The sequence below is a fragment of the Podarcis cretensis genome, assembly GCF_951804945.1.
Source record: "Podarcis cretensis genome assembly, chromosome: 6".
NCBI lineage: Eukaryota > Metazoa > Chordata > Lepidosauria > Squamata > Lacertidae > Podarcis > Podarcis cretensis.
The window spans coordinates 99172130-99193156 of record NC_137175.1 but is presented as its reverse complement, the minus strand read 5'-3'; the positions used below and the strand labels follow the sequence as shown (position 1 = coordinate 99193156).

Genomic DNA, 21027 nt, shown 5'->3' with positions numbered 1-21027 from the left:
TCACTCCTGCAGCCGATTCCGGAAGCCACACCTTGGTTTTTGAATGGTTCCAAGAGTCTACCGGACTCCCGGAACGCATTGTGTTTAAGAACCAAGGTACGACTTTATATTGATAGAACATTTTTTCAAACTGGAAATGTTAATGTGTTGAGCTGTCAGTAAATGGATTCCCCTGGCTGGTTTAAAAAATACATTTTTACCTAGTAACCATCATCCTGGTAAACTTCTTGACCTCAAGCCAGGCATACTGGCAGATGTGGAAACCTATTTATTTCATTTTCCTATGCTTTGAGGAGAGTATGAATGATTCAGCAGATGCTGACATATGCCATTTGTAATCTGGCATATATTGATAGTCAGAACTGTTACATCTCCTCTTTAGTTTGTGATTACATACCACTTGAAACCATGTAACAGTTGACTCTGCATACCATATACAGCTGTGGCCTTTTTTGCATTATTGGAATCAGAAAGGGGGGGCTATTTTATTTTTTTTAGTGTTGGACCTTCACAACATCACAGATGTCATATGCAGCTAGTATAGAATATGGTGGCTAGCTTGCTTGTGAGCGAATACTACTGCCAGCAAACCCCAACGTAAGATGTGATTATACTGTACTTGGAGCATAATTGTATTACAAAAAGTGAAAATCCTGTTTGATTGACTACATATGGGCTGCACAGTCTATAGATGTATGTGATGGTTTACTGAGAAAAATGTTGTAGAAAACAAAAGAATATGGAAGCAATATTTCAGCAAGTGATGTTAGTGGGGGTTTTTTTAGAAACTTTGAATTGGATTTTTTCCAGTAAATTTTTGACTCCCTTAAGTTAACAGAGTTCTGATTTAGTATGTTTAATTTATATTTAGTAAACAAAACTTCTAAAAGTATTGTTATGAGGTGTTAACTTTTCAAATATTTATACAGAATAGAAGATTTTCTCAGTAGTCAAAAATAACAGAACGCAATTTTTTTACTACATCAGCAAAGTATGTGATGTTACTCAAAGAGTTAAATTCTTTTAAAATGCCTGTAAATATTTTAAGGTATCATAATTCATAGAATACATTTCTCTTTCATTATTTAGATTTTAATGTGATGTGGTGAAGACACTGAAAACTGTTAACATAACAAGTTTTGCATACCTGCAGAGTTGTTTGCATAAATATATTGACTTCCTAGGGATCAGCAATTATAGCTTTGATTTTATGTTTGCCATTCTAGCCATAAGGTTTGCTGTTTCCTTTATTTAATATTACTCTTCAAAACAATTATAGAACTAGAGCGATTCAGTGGAAAATGTAACATGACATGACATGATCTTAGCTAAGAATGCAGTTTGGGATGACTCTGTTGTTAGCATTAGTACATCTGAGCAGCAAGCCATATGATCTTGTGCAGATTAGATTTGTGTAGTGGTAGTTTTTGGTGGAAGACAAACTGCAACAGGAAACATGCCATATTTCCTCAGCAACACATTGGTGTTTCAGTTGTGTCCATGGAACTTGTATATTCGTTTGACTACAGGGCATGTATAATATACCCGAAGAATGATCAGTTCCCTTCATTTGCCCACTGATGATCAGTTTCTTTAACATGCCTACCAGGCCTTCCCATTTGGCCCACAAGTCAGATGTGGGGCAGATAAAGACATGGCTCAACTGTAAGGAGTTTTTCAAGCTTATTGGTAGCACCTGCAAAACCCTGTGCAAAGGGGTTCCACAGGATCTAACTTATCAGCTGATTTTCTGGTCATGTGGAGTACTTTGCTTTGGATAGCATGAGACCCAACAGTCAGCTGAAAGTTTTGCAGGCTGTGCATTCATTTGCCTGTACATGCAGGCAAAAAAGGGTCACCTGATGTCACTGTGATGTCAAGTGATAGGTGGCTGTCCCAAATCATCTCTCACATTTGGTCCATGGCAGTGGAGAGCCAGATCCAGCTTCCCACCCCGATTTAAATATAACATTTAAATCACATAAAGTGTTTTACTGAATTGTTTTTCTTTTCAGATACTTCAGGTCAAATACCTTTAGCTGTTGGGGAAACACAACACGAAAAATTAATCTGACATACTTTTTGGATTTAGTTTAATTTACTAAATATGTTAACATCCTAACTAATTTTCGGGGGAAATCAGAACAAAAAAAGTTAGTTCTAAATTTTCTGGAAAATCAATATCATGAATTGTGAAATTGTTTTAATGATGAATGCATGTCAGCATCTCAACAACAGTCTTTCAGCAGCATTGTTTCAATGCTGTGTTGCAGTTCGTCCGACCACTGCCTGTGCTGTGGCAGTTTCTTGAGCCAAGTATTCCTATACTCTGGTAGGAGAGCCCATCCTGTTACATTATCCATTATAATACACAATAGGCAGAGCTACAACTATGTAATCATGGGACATCTGCAGCAGCACCACCTTTCTTTCTGAATGCCTCTTTTCTCAAATAAGCTATGTCACTTTCACTGGTTAACATGTCTATTTATTGTCTAATGAGTTTTCCTTTCATTTTGAGGGGGTGAGCAAGGAGGCTCTAGCTCAATGAACTGAAATGTCTGAAAAGTCAGGACAGAACACAAAAGCAAAGGATGGAAAAACCAAGTATGCAACACTTAGTCTGTTTAATACTTATAAAGGAAAGACTCTGGAAACACAGAAAGCTACAGGTATGTAAAGTAATATGAGCTGCTACTGTTTGAGAAATACTCATTGCTGATAGCTTTGTTTGCATTATTAAAGTATCTCATCTAAATTTAATGAGCTGTTTATAGTTGGCTACCATTTTGAGTTATATCAATGATGTCCACCCACTTGCACAAGAGAACTGCTGAGTCTTTCCCCCTCCAGTCCCTCCCATGCTCTCCACATCTGCTCTGGAGGGTCCTGGATGCCCTTTGAGGAGGAAGGCAGGATATGAATTTAACAAATAAATAAATCTAAATAATGTGTTTAGTTTACTACTGTTGAACACACTATTGAGGGAGGCCTATCTTGCATTCTTTCTTTAGGCCTTCTGTGAGCCTAAAGAGCCTGTATTTCTCTTTTGGCAGGCATTTTGCCTACTAAGTACAGTGGTGCCTCGCAAGACGAAATTAATCCGTTCCGTGAGGCTCTTCGTATAGCGGTTTTTTCGTCTTGCGAAGCAAGCCCATTGACAGCTTAGCGGATTAGCGCTATTAGCGGTTTAGCGGCTTTTAGCGATCAGCTGTTAAGCGGCTTATCAGCGGATCAGCTGATAAGCGGCTTAGCGGCTTAGAAAAAGGGGGGGAAACCCACAGGAACTCGCAAGACATTTTCGTCTTGCGAAGCAAGCCCATAGGGAAATTCGTTTTGCGAAGCGCCTCCAAAACGGAAAACCCTTTCGTCTAGCGGGTTTTCCGTCTTGCGAGGCGTTCGTCTTGCGGGGCACCACTGTAATGTACTTGTTCCAAACTTCCCTAGCATTTTATCCTTAACTTGTTGTCTGCCATCTATGATTGTTTTGTGCATTTTGAATTTTATTTTTTTATTAGGCTGTTAGTGTGCTTGAACCTTTTTAAATAGAACCATAGAATTGTAGAGATGGGAGCAACCCGAAGGGTTATCTCTTCCAACTACCCGCAATTCAGGAATTACAGCTAAAAGGCAGGAATCACATCTAAAATATCAGAAGCCCCACTCCACAGTCATTCAGAGCAGGGTCTTCAGTGTGGCTGCCCCTCTCCTGTGGAACAAAATGAAGGAACCCACTGTGTGAAAGCATGCACTAATAGAAAAAACGGATTCAGGCCAAAATATAAAAACACAATAGAATCATAGAATCATAGAGTTGGAAGAGACCACAAGGGCCATCGAGTCCAACCCCCTGCCAAGCAGGAAACACCATCAGAGCACTCCTGACATATGGTTGTCAAGCCTCTGCTTAAAGACCTCCAAAGATGGAGACTCCACCACACTCCTTGGCAGCAAATTCCACTGTCAAACAGCTCTTACTGTCAGGAAGTTCTTCCTAATGTTTAGGTGGAATCTTCTTTCTTGTAGTTTGAATCCATTGCTCCGTGTCCGCTTCTCTGGAGCAGCAGAAAACAACCTTTCTCCCTCCTCTATGTAACATCCTTTTATATATTTGAACATGGCTATCATATCACCCCTTAACCTCCTCTTCTCCAGGCTAAACATGCCCAGCTCCCTTAGCCGTTCCTCATAAGGCATTGTTTCCAGGCCTTTGACCATTTTGGTTGCCCTCCTCTGGACACGTTCCAGTTTGTCAGTGTCCTTCTTGAACTGTGGTGCCCAGAACTGGACACAGTACTCCAGGTGAGGTCTGACCACGGCAGAATACAGTGGCACTATTACTTCCCTTGATCTAGATGCTATACTCCTATTGATGCAGCCCAGAATTGCATTGGCTTTTTTAGCTGCTGCAAATGTATTTGTTACAATGCACCCGCTATTACAAGGCATACGATAACATACAAAGTGGTACTCCAATACGAGTGGAGAAAAACTCCTTCAGCCTGTAAGTTAACAAAGTCCCACACCAGGTACAAGTTGAGGCTTCTGCTGTATACTTGCTAGAGCCAGTTCGCTTTGATACTGGGATCACCAGGCTGCAGTCCTGATTACTGCAGCTGCTCCATCACTTTCAATAATTTCTTTGCATTGGAGATAAGAAAATACATCATTAATTGTAACTCTGTATTCACTTCGATGTTTTTGGAGTACCGCTTGTATGTATTGTATGCCTTGTAATAACGGGTACATTGTGACGAATACATTCATTGTACTTTGTTTGCTACATATTGTGTTTTTATATTTTGGCCTGTCCCCTTGTTTTTTCTATTGATGCATCCTCTCCTGTGAAACAGCATCCTGGTTGAGATATGAGAGGCACCCATTTTATGGAAACAATGGAAGTCATATTTGTCTCAATAGAAGGACAGGGTACACGTAGAATAAATACCAAAGCAATCCTAACTTGGGATCTAGGAGCAATGGATTCTACTTAGAATCATATTTCTTTGATAAATCTGTACATTTCTGTGACAGTCAGCAGTTAAAAATGTCTTTTCTTGATGCAGTCACAACACGCCATGGATTACAGAGTCTTGGAAAAGTTGCCATTTCACGCAGGATGCCCCCTCCTGCTAATCTCCCCAGTCTTAAAGCAGAAAACAAAGGCAATGATCCTAATATAAACATTGTGCCTAAGGATGGCACAGGATGGGCTTCTAAACAAGAGCAACACGAGGAAGAAAAGTAAGTTAAAGGTCATACTGTAAATTCTCATTAAGCATAGTGGTATAAAGTTTTGGTATATGCCGCAAGAGCACTTTGGAAGATCCATGGCAAACACTTTATTTAATGATCCAAGAGTCTGAGTTCTCTGTCTTCTATAAGTAACATCCTCTTTCAACCCCTGCTAAAACATTTGTGCTAACAGGATTGCTTCTTCACATTTCTTATGGTTTCAGACCGCCAGAAGTGCCACAGACCCAGCCAAAGCCTGCAGTTCCTGCTCCTCAAGAAGCCCCTCCTGTTGCCAAATCATGGGCCAATACCAAGCAAGGTGGGCAGGGTGATGGTAAGTGGAGGTGGGCCGGCCTAGTTGGGCTAGCAGTTCCGCTTTGCATTGCCATCTTAGGACAGTTGGTCTTAATTTTTTGAGGCAGCCAAAATTGATAGCATTGTAGAAGCATTGTTCTTGGCTGTACTGTACTTTCATTCAAGGAAACCTCATGTCTTTTGCAGTTTTATTCTGATGAGAAATTTAGCATAGGTCACTTGATAGAAAAGTGAGTAATGATTTTATATCGTAAAACATTTTAGAGAAAACAAAAGCCCTAGACATCTAGTTTCCCCAAAAAGTTTAAATCTTATGTCATCCATTTATCCATTTCTTTCTTTCTCTTTCTTCTCTCTCTCTGTGTGTGTTTGTAGTTTAAATTAATAGCTTTGAAGGTTGAGTGGTATGATTCATAAGATACTGAAAGGCTTCTTTTGGGCCTTTTTACTGCTTTCATTAAGGATTTTCATTCCAGTCTGGTAAACATCCTCTGCCTCTTGCATTTGTTTTCTCTTATTAGACTCTTCTTCAGTTTCACAGAAGCCCCACTTTTGATAAGCCTTGTCATTGTAGGTTGTTGCACATCAGAGTCTACCATCTTCCCTCCCATCTGCAGTACATTCTAAGTATTCCTTCTCCAGAAAAATAAAGGGGAAGTAGCATCGCTCACCATCTGCAGTTCCTCCAGTGGCTGTCAAAACTGCTTTTTGTGCTTTTACCTCTTCCAAATCCTTATTTAATAGGGATGACAGTTCTAGAGAATTTAACTCCTCCAAAGTTCTTTCCTTTTCCTCCTCTTGGCTTCTGAAACACTCTCCATCTTCAATGTGAGACTGGTTCATCAGAGTCAATGAAGATCTGACCTGCTACCACATGGGTTCCAGTTGAATGCTCTTTCACCTGTTCCTCAGAAGGCAAGGCTGTCTTTGGTTCAAAAGGCTCCTCTTGAATTCCTTCTTCAGCAGCAGCAACAAGGCCCAGAGCCACTAACAACACCCACTGTGGCCCACAGTAGTAGCAGTCACCGTGGCACAACCCGCCTGGCCTGCTCCATCCCTGTTGCCCAGGGTTCCTTCCCCTGCCGCAAGAAGAGACACCAACACCCGAGTAAATGCAGTTGAAAATGATAGCTTTACATAAGATTGGGTCAGTAGTGGGTGTTTTATATGTGGGAGATTTCTTATCCATGATGTGTCACAGCTATCATACATGTAAGGGACTAACTGTACAGTTACTTTTAACTACACATCTGCCAACTATTTCTGGTCAGATTGGCTAGACATTTTGTTGGGCCTCTTACATAAATTCCATACTGCTCAGTGCCCAAACTCAAGTCACAGCAGTATTCCCTCATAACATTGAGCTGTAATTTGAGCAGCTCATGGTGCAACTTCAAAATGATAGTGCTGTTCTTAATACTTGGAGTGGGAGAGAATCGGCGTTGCACAGGGCATCTTGCTCTGGCCATATGCATATGCATACCACTTAGCAGCAGCATATTTTGAGATTCATTTGAGCCTGCCTTGCAACACACACTTTGTGAATTACAGTATTACAGGGCTGAGAGGTTCTAAAATGTCACTGCAGATCAGTTGATTTCAGCATTCTTCGTTGCAGTGTTTTTCTTAGACATCTCCAATTAATTTCAGTAACTCTGAATAGAATTTGGATTTAATAACTTATAATGTCATCTGGTTCATATTAATTAAACTTAATAGTTGCTTGTCATCCAGAGGTCTCCAAGCAACTTACAGCAATACATTATGCACACATGCTTAATACCATAAGGAAAGACGGGGGGGGGGGGGGGCTGTCATACAAATTCATCAGTATATCACCTAACATAACATGTAAAAACAAAAACAATACATGAAAGGCATTAACTATAACTAATAATAAACAAAGAAGATTCCCATCACTAATTAGATAACTACTCTCCCACTCTCTTTTTTAACCACCCTACCCAAAAGTCTGCTTTCAAGTCAGCTGTCACAAGTCCATGGTGTGTGGGTCCATTGTCCTCCAGGGATGGTTTGGCATCACTCCTTTCAGGGGAGTTGTAGCAGGCAAAGCAGGAAGTTGATAGCATAAGTTTTACCTGCTTTGCACTTGATCTGGCTACTGCTCCTCTTCTGCTGGTGGTAGGGGTGCAAGACAAGCTTCATAGAAGCTAGGTCTTAATGTTTTCGTGGGACAAATAGTGTTGGGGTGGCAATGGCTGATTTTGTGGTTACTCTGATTTCTCCCTCAGTTCTTACAGAGAAGAATTTCAGTTCCAGCGTTAGAACTAAAAAATATTTTCTTCTGACAAGTTTATTATAATTAATTGAATTTGTTTACCGCTTGGTCTACTGAGAGTTGAAGGAATATATATATATAAATAAAATCTCCAACTAATTATTTCAAGATGCATTTAGAGTATACCTGATGACAGCTGTCAGCTTCCATGACTTTCATGGAACCTGGTCCATAGATGGATATAATAAACTTGGACTAGGTGGGCACTGGCATAGTGGAACACACAGTTATTTAAACATTATGTTGTTTGGGAAAGCTTCTGTTGCATTAGTGAGCTGACTTAAGCCTTGCATGGTCTGTTATTTTACCAGAACATCAATGCTTCACCCTCAAACTCTTTTTCTTTTTTTGCAGTTAAGGCAAGGTGGTGCAATGCATGGCCCAAGCACCATGTGTGCCCCTCATGGCCTTTTTTGGCAGCCCCCAGCAACATTTGACTCCCCACCCCAGTCTTTGCACTGCCTTCCCAAAGTTGGGTAAGCAAGGTGCTAGGCTTTGGGAAGGAGGCATAAGGGCTCTGACAGGGTCCTATAGTTCTTCCACCTCCTTCTCAAAGCTTAGTTAGCATTTTTCCAGCTTTGGGAAGGTGTAGGAAGGGCCCTAGGATCCTGCCTGAGCCTGCCGCCTCTTTCTCAAAGCCTGGCCCCTTGCTTACCTGGCTTTGGGAAGACAGGGCTGGAAGGAGGGCACCCAATTTTGGCTTTGCTCCCCATCCCTGTGTGACAGTGCAGTGTGTGGCCCATACGCTCCGTGGTGAAGTACTCTTGTGGCCCACTTAATGTGAAAAGTTGGGCCACCCTGAGTTAAAGTATAGCAAATGTAGCTTATGTGATCTTCAGTTTGCCCCTTTGTTTAGGAACATAAGAAGGATCTTGCAGAATAAGAACAAGGCCCATCAGTAATCAGCAGGCAATACATGGTCCTACATGAACGTTAGCTGGTGACCTGCTTGTGTATAGTGTTTCTATACTCAGCCCATCCTTGATCTGTTGCTTGGATTACCCAGCTGCTTATGCTTGGGGTTTCCTGTTTAAAGTGTGCCTGTGACTCTTTCCCACTTACTGGGGAAAATGAAGTAGATATTTTTGCACGGCTTATTTTGTACATCCTTTCAACACTCCTGATGGCATTTCTCTGACAAGGCATCTTAACCCACCCCTTATTTATTTTGCCCTTTTTACACAACATTCTCTTAGATATCATTTTAGATACAAATCCAAAAATCATAAAAAGAAAGCAGTTTAACATAAGGAGATTTTATGTATTATGTGTTTTGGATGCTTCCAAATTACATTATGAAACCCATCCTGGCTTTTAATGTACAAATGCTAGACAGCAGTTTTTATTGTGTGAAACGTTTATGATCAAAAGGGTATCCAAAGGTGCATGTATAAGAAAATTTCTCTCCCTAACATCTGACCCTCCTGATGCTTCTGGACTACAGCTCCCATTATCCCTGACCACTGGCCATGCTGCTTTGAGCTGAAAGGAGTTGGAGTACATGGTCATATTGCTGTGTAGAAAAGCATAAGGAGTACCAGGCCACCCCCACTCCAAGGAGCTTACTAAGGCTCCAGTACTATTAATAGCTACTCAGAAATATAAGTCCTGTTGTTTTTGATGGGATTTACTGCTGGGTAAGAATGCAGTCTCTACCCCCTTACCTGGAATTGAGCCCCATTGAACTCAGTTGGGCATGTTTCTCATTGACAATCATAGCTCAACCCCTGGTGTCTCCAGGTAGGACTGGGAAAGACCCCTGTCTGAAACCCTGGATAGCTGACAGTACTGAGCTAGATGGATCAGTGGTGTGGACTTGGTATAAGACAGCATTCAATCTTTCTAGCTTCCAGCATGGTTAAAGATTGCTAAAGTATGCTTGTAAATAGGCTAGTTAAAAAGTGGTACACAGGGAAAACATTAAGGACTAATTTCACTTTGTATTTATATGTAAAGTTGGAGGTTTTTAATGGACATTCAGTATAATCTACAGAATGACAAGTGGATTGTCTACTCTTACTTTTTTTAGAGTGTGCTCTTGTGTATCAGGAATGCACACAATCCTGCTTCCTCACATTTCTAGAACTTTTTACATTGATATTTTGATAAAGTAAGTATCATAATTCTATGAATACAGTGGTAGCTTGGTTCTTGAATGGCTTGGCTCCTGAACGCTGCAAACTCGGAAGTAAGTATTCCAGTTTGTGGACTTTTTTTGGAAGCCGAACTTCCGACGTGGCTTCCGCTTGACTGCAGGAAGCTCCTGCAGCCAATTGGAAGCCGCACCTTGGTTTTCAAACGGTTCCGGGAGTTGAGCAGACTCCCGGAATGGATTAAGTTCGACAACCAAGGTACCGCTGTATATTATTTTAAGACAGTTTCCCTAAATTTGCAAAAGTAGTTAAAAACAAGTACTGCTCTAATTTAGATTGAAAGTCTGTGTAGCTATTTTGTATTGGACATTTGAATAAAGCAAAGAGGCTTTTGCAGTTTATTTATCTTGAAATGTTACTCTAACAAATAAAGTAACATTTATTTGTTAGTAAAGGAACCTTGTTAGTTTTGCCTAGTGCTATTTTTCTAGAAAAAGAGTTGCCGGAATTCACCATGAACACCTCCTTCATTCTCATTAGAGTAGCAATTGTTACCACCTGAGAGGTACAGAACTGGGTTCTGACAGGTTCCAGTGAAGTGTAAAAGATCCTTGGTTCAATTCCTGTCATCTTTCGGTAGAGCTGGAGAAGACTCTGAAACTCTGAGGAACTACTTCCAGCCGGGAAAATGATACTACGCTAAATGGATTGGCAGTCCAGCTGTGTAATATAGCTTCTATGGTTCCAATACTGAAAATAAATTAGAAGAAAGAAGGCAAATTATTTCTTTGCATTTGGCAGATGACTAGTTGCTTCATATCTATGGAAAGCAGAGATTTTTCATTTAGTATCACTAAGAGCACAGTCTAAATCCCTGGCCATCAGCAGTGGAGCTTGATGGAGTAGTGTGACTGCTGCCACCACATCCACAGCACTGTTGTCTGTGCAGACCAGGACAGAAATGGGGGGCATGGAGAACAGCAGCAGGGCCTGCACAAGATCCAGTGGATCCTGTGGCCACCCAATGCTCCATGCAAGTGGTCCCTTCACTAGCACCAGTGGTATCTTCTCCCCACTCACCATCTAGGCAGGCACTTTGGGTTGTTCCTCACCAGCAGAGCTGAACTGGGCAGGACACTTCTGCTTCATTCAAAGCCTCTCCAGCACGGCAGGTTGAGGGTTTAGATTGCTCTATTGTACAATTGTTACTGTTATCACAGAAGAACCAAAAACTATCTTCTGGCCTCATTTATGTAGTGTGTTCTTAAAGCAGGTTTCTAGGCTATGTTCAAATGAACCTCTGGTTATGTTAAAGCTAGTGATCACAAGTCGCTGCCATTATAGTTCTGGAAAACCTTTCTGTAAGAAAGATATTCATATACTATATATTTAAACAGAGCAGGCTACTCTTTGCTCCTTGCTATAGCTTCTTACCATAAGGAAGGCAATTGATCCAGTAGTGGTACTTGAAGTACCAGAATCTCTTATGGAAGAAGTATTTTTTACTTGAAATTGGAGACTAAAATAAAAGCTTATTTCGTTCCACATTGCGGATTTGGATTTTCTGAACTGTTAATTACTGACTTGCATTTTTTACAACTATCTCAGGTCCTGGAGTTCAAATAAATAGCTATTTCCAGCAAGAGTTTCCTAGTCTGCAGGCAGCTGGTGATCAAGAGAAGACTAAAGAGAAGGATGCAGCTGAAGAGCCTTACGGTCCTGGGCCCAGTTTACGACCACAAAGTAAGTTATACATAAAATGTAATAATAGTTTTGAATACAGTTTTAATTAGTTTTTAGCCCACGTTACCATTCTTAAAGAAGAAACACTTGTTCACGTAGACATTTGCTTGATCTCTTGACCTAAATTAAATATTAGTCAATGAAGCTGACAACAAGCACAGACTCAGATGCTCTAGCTTCTTCCTCTGCATCAGATGTAATTGGGAAAAAGCATTTTTTCCGGTTTTATATCCAAACTGAGCCCAGTAGTTTGCCCTTCTTCTAAACATAACTTATGAAAATTCTGACATGGTTTGCATTCATGGTAGTTGAGATCAGGGACGGGAAACTTGTGGCTCTCTGGATGTTGTTAGACAACAACTTCCATCCTTGGCCATGTTGGCCAGGGCTGATGCGAGTTTGAGTCCAACAACACCTGCAAGGCCACTAGTTCCTCATTCAAACCTACAAGCAAATCATGACTGCTGCTTGTCTACAGTCATTTTCCACCTGATCTGTTATCCAGGCTGTAGCCTTTAGAAATGGAGCAAGTGGTGTAACTGGAATGTCAGTTAATACATAATGCCAACCATAATTAGCACAAACTACAGTTTGCAAACTCCCTTCAAAATGTGGCTTCTGATTGGGTTTTGCCAGACAGTTGCATATTGTGCTTAACCAATTCAAACACTACGTTAAACTATAATTCAGCTTCTTTAACCACTGTTTAGTATAGTGCCTTAATTGAGCCAGTGATAGCCCTATATAAAACAGCAACTGCTGAATATTCTCGGTTATAGAGAGCTTGAATTGATCAAGTTAAACAATTTCTGTGGCTAAAGTGGACTAATTCTTGGTGGTGTCACAGCTCAAGTAGGCTGAGATGACAGTTTTGTCACTGAAGGTCCTTTTTGGGGGGTAGGGGTGGATGAGGCTGGTGAGAAATATACCAAGCACTTTTTGCACAACACAAAATAAATGGTGTTCAGAAATCTGTTTAGAATATAACCTCCCCTATCCCATTGCAGATGTTGCTAGCTGGCGAGAAGGTGGAGGCAGGAATCTGAACTCTCCAAATTCCCCAACTGATCAAGAAGCAAAACCTGTTGCTCAAGAAGACGGTAATGTGCCTGGACCAGTAGAACAGAGTGATGGCCCCAAGGTACCAGAGAAGAGGGATATAAGGATAGCACTGCCACCTGCTCCCAAGCTTAATGGTCAGCAACAGCCTGGGATCATATCTCAGTACAGAGCAATGATACCACCCTATGTAAGTCATGTCCATCAATATCTTGTAGACTTCTTTCTCTTGAGGGATCTGAAGGGAGGAAAACTTTCCTTTGAAGTGGAATTGCTAAGCTCTCTGCAGCTATGATGTTTATACAGTGGTGCCCCGCAAGACGAATGCCTCGCAAGACGGAAAACCCGCTAGACGAAAGGGTTTTCCGTTTTGGAGGTGCTTCGCGAAACAAATTTCCTATGGGCTTGCTTCGCAAGACGGAAATGTCTTGCGAGTTCCTGCGGGGTTTTTTTCCTTCCCCCCCCCCCTTTTCTAAGCTGCTTAACAGCTGATCCGCTAAGCCGCTTATCAGCTGATCCGCTAAGCCACTTAACAGCTGATCCGCTAAGCCGCTTAACAGCTGATCCGCTAAGCCGCTAATAGCACTAAGCCGCTAATGGGCTTGCTTCGCAAGACGAAAAAACCGCAAGACGAAGAGACTCGCGGAACGGATTCTTTTCGTCTTGCGAGGCACCACTGTATTCTTGTTGCTGTTAATTGCTTAGAGTCATTTTCTCCTAGCAAGTGATGTGATTGAGAAATTGTGATTGATTGCAAGGGACTTGCAAAAAGGCACACACCTAAATAACTTAACTGTATAAAGTTGTCAATTTAAGAGTTTGTTAATTTTAGGTAGACTTCAGTTATTATTTCTGGTATATTATATAAACGCTCACTTTCCAATTTATGATTTTTGGCATTTAATTAAAATACAATGTTTACATATCTGGTGTTTTGTTTTTGCCTTAGATGTTTAACCAGTACCCCAAATTGGCATATCCTCAGATGCCAGGTCCCAGCAGGTTCCCTGCTCCATCTGAGGCTACCAGGTAAAAATACCCATTACATGCATTATTTGATTACTGCTCTTAAAACTTTTTGATATCACAACTATATTTACATAATGCATATATAGTCTTGTTTAACATAATTTTAAAACCATGGTTATTTTAAACTTTAAAGAGGGTGCAACAATACAAAGCCTAAAATCACTATTGATGATATATATTGTCATGTGTCTGGTATATATTAAATTGTCTCTCTATTCTTTCAACAGCACTGGGGAAACCTCAGACACCCAAGCACTTAATATGTCGGCACCTAGAACTTTTTTAACATTTGATTATTTAATTTAATTATTTAATTGAAAATAGTTCCCTTTGTTAATTAAACTTGCTGTTTGTAAACAAGTATCTACTTCTTTCAATATTGAGCTTAAACTAATCTTAAGTCTCTTCAGTAACTTAACTATGAAATACTGATATATAAACCCTACATGATAGATTGCTTTCTTTTTCTAGAGGACCAAGGGGTAGAGGGCCCTCTTCATGGAGCTCAGAAACTGTAGAACGCCCAGCCATCCTAAGTGCTAATGAGCTCAAAGAACTTGACAAGTTTGATAATTTGGATGCTGAAGCTGATGAAGGCTGGGCTGGTAAGAACATTAATATCAGTGAACATTTAACTGGTTGCATATAGAAAAGTGTTTTGTAGTGCTGACCTACCATTCTTTATTATTCTAGGAGCCCAGAGTGAGGTAGATTATACTGAACAGTTGAACTTCAGTGATGATGATGACCAAGGAAGTAACCAGAAAGAACAGTATAGCAGGTGATTTATAAAACACACACACACACACACACACACACACACACAATATATATTCATGTTTAGAAATAATCAGCTAGTATTTGTACTACATTTGTAAAATGCCCTCGAGAGACTGAGAGTTATGTAGTAGCTAGAGCAGGGGTCTGCAGCCCGCGGCTCCGGAGCCGCATGTGGCTCTTTTACACCTTTGCCGCGGCTCCGGGGCGGATACTAGCGAGGGGAGGAGGCGCATTGTGCGCCCCGACACTCCCCACTGTGGCGGGCGCTGTACTGGCTGTGACGTCGCATGGGGGCGGGGCGTGCGTTAGACACGCACCGTCCTGACGTCACCTTCCCGCCCGCCAGATTGTAAGGGGCATGTACGCTGGTCACTGCACTGAAAGGGGGCATGTACGCTGGTCGCTGTTTTGAAGGGGAGTGAAGAACACACACACACACACAAAAAGGTAACTTGTTAATTTAACGTTTATTTCTATGAGGAGGAGTAATTCTGAGGGGTCAAACAAAGAAATAATTTTAAAAAGTGACAAAAAAGTTATTTTTATAATGACAAGTTTTGCGACTCCCAAGTTTTTTTTCTTCGGAAACGGGTCCAAGTGGCTCTTTTTGTCTTAAAGGTTGCAGACCCCTGAGCTAGAGTTTTGGATGTGGGAAACACAGCTATAAATTGCAACTTGATAAGATTAACATAATCCTCATAATTAACATAAAAAGCATGTTTCATGTAAAAAGGGTGGTATGCAAAATATGACCTCTTATGATCCCCTTCATGCAGTAATGAACCTACAAAAGATGTGGAGAAGAAAGATTCAGGAGAACATAAATCATCTGCTCCTTTGCAGTCAGTTGGTTCCAAAGTGCCATATAATAAAAGCAACTACTTTGATCAGGTATTTTTATCTAATCACTTTTCTCTCCTGATGTATAAGTTACAATTTAGGTGTGCATTATCCAGATACTATTGTAATAGAACTAGTTAAGTGCTGGTATGCCTCTCCAACCAGTGTTAATGAAATTGTAAATGAAGTAATGAAACATGCTTTGGAGGGGAGTTTACATAAAATAAGGGTGTTGTGTTGGGTTTTTTAGGTTTTTTCCCCCAATTTCTCTTATCTTAGCTTCCCTTCTGACTGAGCTGCATTTTGCATCCCAACAAGTTATAGCCTCTCTTTTTGAGGTAACCACTTGGTGTATTGAATTGGTTAGTACCTTTTAAACCTATCATTGATTAAGTGGGGTTAAAAGTGATGGAATCCAACAGTACAGTGGTACCTTGGGTTACAGACGCTTCAGGTTACAGACTTCACTAACGCAGAAATAGTACCTCGGGTTAATAACTTTGCTTCAGGATGGGAACAGAAATCACAGCAGCAGCGGGAGGCCCCATTAGCTAAAGTGCTACCTCAGGTTAAGAACGGACCTCCAGAACGAATTAAGTTCTTAACCCGAGGTACCACTGTAGTCAAAAGACCTAGTCTGTCCATTTCCATTTGGAACATTCTGCATGTATCTGATCTGCCATATATGTGATTGTTGACAAAACAAAGGGTTTTTTGGATGAACAGAAAAAAGACTTACTTTCTGAGATAGCAAACCTGTGTCTATGTGTTCATGTAATTGAATGCTCATACAGATTGAAAGATTCTTTCTAAATAGAGAACTGGCATTTTTTAACTTTATGTGCATCTAAGTGTCTCCTGCAAAAGACAGGTACCTAGTCTCTGTGCTGACATGGAAACTGACTGGAGACTGCATGCCCCTTACGTTGGCACTGAGAGATTTTGAGTCTGAAGCCTTTAGCACATTTGAACTCCAATTATCAGAGGCACTGAACAGATTTGTGGTTCGGCTGATTTAAGAATGTTTGATTCTGTTGCTGGATGTTTTGGGGATTTTAGTATTGGCATAGAACGATGAATCCTAACCCAGGACCCCTGGCCTTGGGGATGATGGAAGTGAATGAGGCCAGGGCTGGATCCAAATCCTTGCCAGCTTCTGTTGGCAAGGAAAATCACATTTTTTGTTCTGGTTTGCGTATTATTATGCTGCACCATGTTGCTGCAACAGAAAGGCCTGGATCGAGCCCCTGGCCTGTCACTGGGCCCGTTTAGGATCCAGCAGCTCCCTGGCTGACACTATTCCACCCACTCAAAACAACCCTTTCGGGGGTGTTGTGCCAGCCACTGCCAGTGGGAACATGGTTGGTGGTAACTCCCAAACAGTGCCACACCTTCAGTGACCACAGTGTCTTCAATAACCAGCAGCACTGGACAAAGGGACACCTCTGCCCTTTTCCCCTTCAGGAGCATGAAGATGTGTGTGTTAAGAATGATTCCTAAGTGAGTAATTACATGTTGTGTACATCATACTGAGTACATCCAACTGAAAGGGAACTAGTAAAGGATTAAATCAACAGCATTCGGCTTGTTTCACAAGAATATTTACAGTTGTGCTTTTTAATCCAATAGGAACGCAGTCTGACACCAGCCCAGTCTTTAGTGCTTGAGAGGGGCAGTTCTGGGCTTCAGCCAAAATCTGTTCAGGTATGAGCAAAATTCACCTCTGGGCCCAACTGTCAATCCTTAACTTTCTTTCTTTAATTTTTTAGTAAAATGTATGATTATGCTTTGCATAGTTGTCATACAGTGCACATTGTAATACATGGAAGACCAGCTGATTTTTTCATTCCGTTTCTTTTTTCCTTTAAATGACTTTGTAGAATTCAAAGAGTGATTTCCCCCTTCAAGCTACAGTCCCACACATCACATCAAATGCTGCTCCAAGGGCCTGATCCTTAGCAGTGCCATAGTAAGGTAGAGGAGGTATATGCTCTGTATGGGAGGCAATAAATCCCTGGTGCCTGTGTTTAATACCTATGGACAATCTTCTGGATCCCAGCTGCAATACTTAGCAGTAAATTACTTACAGTTGAGAGATTAAAACAGGCTATCTTCTCCACTCCTTACAATCCACATTTTTAAAATGTAGTAATTCCATAAAATACAGCACAGGGAATTGAACTGTGGTCTGCAAACTTCATTCAGGTGGCCCACAGCATGTCTTTGAAGAGCATGTAACAATTTTAATTCTGTGGAATTCAAATTGTGATACGGGTGACTCAGCTTACACTTGAGTTACATTCCGGGGATAACACCTAAAACCAAAATGACGTATGGTCGAAACACATTAGGTTCAGTGGGCGGGTGCGATTGCCAAAGTCTTTCCCCCCAAACGCTCACCACCTTTCCATCCCTTTTAAAATCTTAAAAGAAATTTTGCCAGGTGCATAAAGCTGAATGCGCAGAAGTTAAATGTGCACAAGTTGCAAGTAACATGTGCAATAAAATACCTATAAGCAGTGTTTGAAACTCAAATATATAACCTAATTGCCAGATCGCAACTTAAACCTAGGTGATGGATGCTACAACAGAATGTCTAGGAGCCCTTTTTCCCAATGAAATTTAGTAGTGGTAGTATTCATTTCATTTCTATACTGCTTTATATTTTAATGAAAAAATCTCAGCTTTTACAGCATTAAAACATCAAATTAAACAATACAGAATAAAACAAATTCAAGCTTCAAGGAAAATATTTCAGATTCTTCTCCAATTGACATTTTGCTTCTCCCTTATTTATTTACCCACTTAATTTATATAGCTTGCCCCATAGCAGAAGTACTGTAGGGAGCCAGTAGTGTGGTATAGTGGTTAGAGTATTGGACTTGGACCTTGGAGGACAGGGTCAAATCCCCACTCAGTCATGAAGCTCACTGGGTGACCTTGGGCCAGTCACAGCCTCTTAACCTATGTCACAGGGTCATTGTAGGGAGTAACTGAGGAGGAGGGTGATCCATGTACTCCTTGGAGAAAAAGGTGGGATATAAACGCAATAAATAAGTTCTTCTGCTTAGCTTCTTAAGGACCCAACCAGATGGGGATGTCATTTGCCAGCCTGGCATACAGAGATCTCCACATGGTTGCAGTTGGGAATTTCTAACACTGCATATAAGAAATAAAAGAAGCAATAATATATTTAAAAATCCTGCAGCACCCTGCACAGCGCATTGCAATTGCTACAACAGGCAGAAAAATAATTAAGTGTTCTGCCAAGACCCTTTGCAATTTTCCAAGTGGTCCATGGGTGGGAGGAGTTTGGAAACCACTGTTGGCAAATATTTATTGCAGCTTTTTCTTTATTCTTTGCTTGTCAGTTTACAACAAATTGAAAAGATGCTTTTAGAGTAGCAGGTGTTTGCAGTGCCTTTAGCCCTGGCATTATTCTCTGTTAAGATAAAGTTTTCTTCCTCCTTACAACTTTTAATTGAGGCCCATTCTTCTGCACAGCTGCCCAACTAGGGGGAAATAAATAGAACTCAGGGATTTCTAGCAGAATTGCACATTTCTAGTTTGCATTGCTTGTGATCAGCACTTCACTTGTTAAGCCTAACTTTAGTGTGAGACCTTCTGACAGTTCATAGAGTGAAGACCCCTGTTTCAGAGTTGCTAAAACCATAGAATCACTTTGCATATACACTTCTGTAGTGGGTCTAAAACCGCCTTTGTTTGAGACTCTTGCACTTTTTTATTTCAAAAAACATAGCATCCACTTCCAGATCGCTTGGCAGGGCCAGGAAAGCAAGGTCCCTTTCCTCCTAGGCCAACACCAGATGAGGATGAGATTTGGAAACAGAGGCGAAGACAGCAAGCAGAAGTATCTGCAGCTGTAGAGCGAGCCCGTAAAAGGCGAGAGGAAGAGGAGCGAAGAATGGAAGAGCAAAGAAAAGCAGCATGTGCCGAAAAGCTAAAACGGTTAAATGAGAAATTTGGCTGTGTAACAAAACCACCCCGAGAAGACCCACTGAAAGAAAAAGAAAAAGAAAAAGAAAAGGAAAAGGAGAAGGAGAAGGAGAAGGATACTGATAAGGAGAGGGAAAAAGTAAGTGAAAAGGAAAAAGACACAGTGATAGAAAAGGAAAGGGAAGAAAAAGAAAACCAAGAGAGGGAAAAGGAAGCAGAGAAGGAAAGGGAAAAAGTGGAGAGGGAAGATGCAGAAGAGAAACCAAAAGCTGAAGTGTCTGAACCTCAGGAGCCAATCACTCCATCTGTTACAGTTGAGAAGCCACAAGAAAGTGAAAGCAGCAGTAAAGAGGAGAGAGGTTTGTACCAGTTATTTTGTTTGTTTAAAGTAAGCAACCTGCTGTCTGTAACTAGAATCCTAACTATAGCACTGCCTAAGAACTGTACAGTGGTTCCTCGGGTTGCAAACACCTCGGGTTACAAACACTTTGGGTTACAGACTCAGCTAACCTGGAAGTAGTACCTCGGGTTAAGAACTTTACCTCAGGATGAGAACAGAAATCGCACGGCCGCGGGAGGCCCCATTAGCTAAAGTGGTACCTCAGGTTAAGAACGGTTTCAGGTTAAGAACGGACCTCCGGAACGAATTAAGTTCGTAACCAGAGGTACCGCTGTACTACTTTTAGTTTTGGATATATTGAAGGAAATGTCGTAAATTGTTTCAGAATGCCTCATGGGTAGCAAATCATAAATGAGATTTATAATGCTATTTATAGCAACTGCATTCAGCATCTTGTAAACTAAGGCTAGAAGACATAGCTTACTTGGTTGTGATTACATGTGCCTAGATCAGTGGTTTTCAACCAGTGTGTCATGGCACACTGGTGCCTTGAATTATGGGTCAAGGGTGCTGCAGGCAACAATGGCCCCTGTCCCTCTTTCCTTCCCTCCCTCCTCTGATGCCCTCTCAAGTCTCTGCCTCCTAAAGGCTTGCACAGCTGTTTGTTGCAGCAGTGCTGACTACAAGCTCTCTGGGTGAATGGTGCCACTGGTGCTGGCCAGGGGGTGCTGGTTGCCAGGAGCTGAGGCGGCCTTGGAAGGGAACCCAGCCAGCCAGTCCACCCCAGCCCTTGCTGTTGAGAATGGACAAAGCAGTGGGAGTCTGGGCAGGCAGGTAGGTGCTGTGCTGGCCTTTCTGGTGCTTGCTGTGTGCAAGGCCTGCCTGGAAGCTGAGTGCCTAGTGCTGATAGGGAGCCTTTCCACCATGCAGGCCCTGCAGCACCCACTGCTGCTTCCCAAGCTAAGGTTCTGGCCTCATGTTCACCTTGGGCCACTAAGGCTGGGGGCTTCCTTTTCCCAGGCCCCTGTGGGGCAGTGTGAGGAAGCACCTCTCTTTGGGGCAGGGTGGTGCAGCTCGGAGACCAGGACCAGCAGCAGCAACTGGCTGGATGACTCTCAAGGAGAGGAGAGAAGAAAGGAGGCTGCGGGAACACCCCACGAGAGAGGGTGTTTGAAAAAGGGTGAGAGGCTGCCAGCTGTGCAGACAAGGGGTGACATAACTGGGTTTCTGAACCGCGCAGGATGCTGCAGAAATAATGTAGTTGGTCAAGGAAGCCATGAATTCAAAAAGGTTGAAAACCTCTGGCCTAGATTATAAAGTAGCATTTGTAATATCTG

The 21027-nt window shown here is 41.6% G+C and overlaps 1 protein-coding gene across 13 annotated transcripts in view; it reads left to right on the top strand.

The window, feature by feature from the left end:
• PRRC2C (proline rich coiled-coil 2C) overlaps nt 1-21027 on the top strand; it is a 77778-nt gene that overhangs the window by 6166 nt on the left and 50585 nt on the right. For 12 of the 13 annotated variants that reach the window (XM_079980984.1, XM_079980992.1, XM_079980991.1 and 9 more), the window contains exons 2-12: nt 2522-2672; nt 5067-5244; nt 5460-5569; nt 11551-11685; nt 12693-12934; nt 13694-13773; nt 14245-14378; nt 14467-14554; nt 15330-15444; nt 17023-17097; nt 19154-19709. In XM_079980984.1, coding sequence (XP_079837110.1) covers nt 2558-2672; nt 5067-5244; nt 5460-5569; nt 11551-11685; nt 12693-12934; nt 13694-13773; nt 14245-14378; nt 14467-14554; nt 15330-15444; nt 17023-17097; nt 19154-19709 — 1828 coding nt within the window. In that variant the 5' untranslated portion in view covers nt 2522-2557. The remainder of the gene's footprint in view (nt 1-2521; nt 2673-5066; nt 5245-5459; nt 5570-11550; nt 11686-12692; nt 12935-13693; nt 13774-14244; nt 14379-14466; nt 14555-15329; nt 15445-17022; nt 17098-19153; nt 19710-21027) is intronic. The other variant, XM_079980986.1, reaches the window with a different exon arrangement.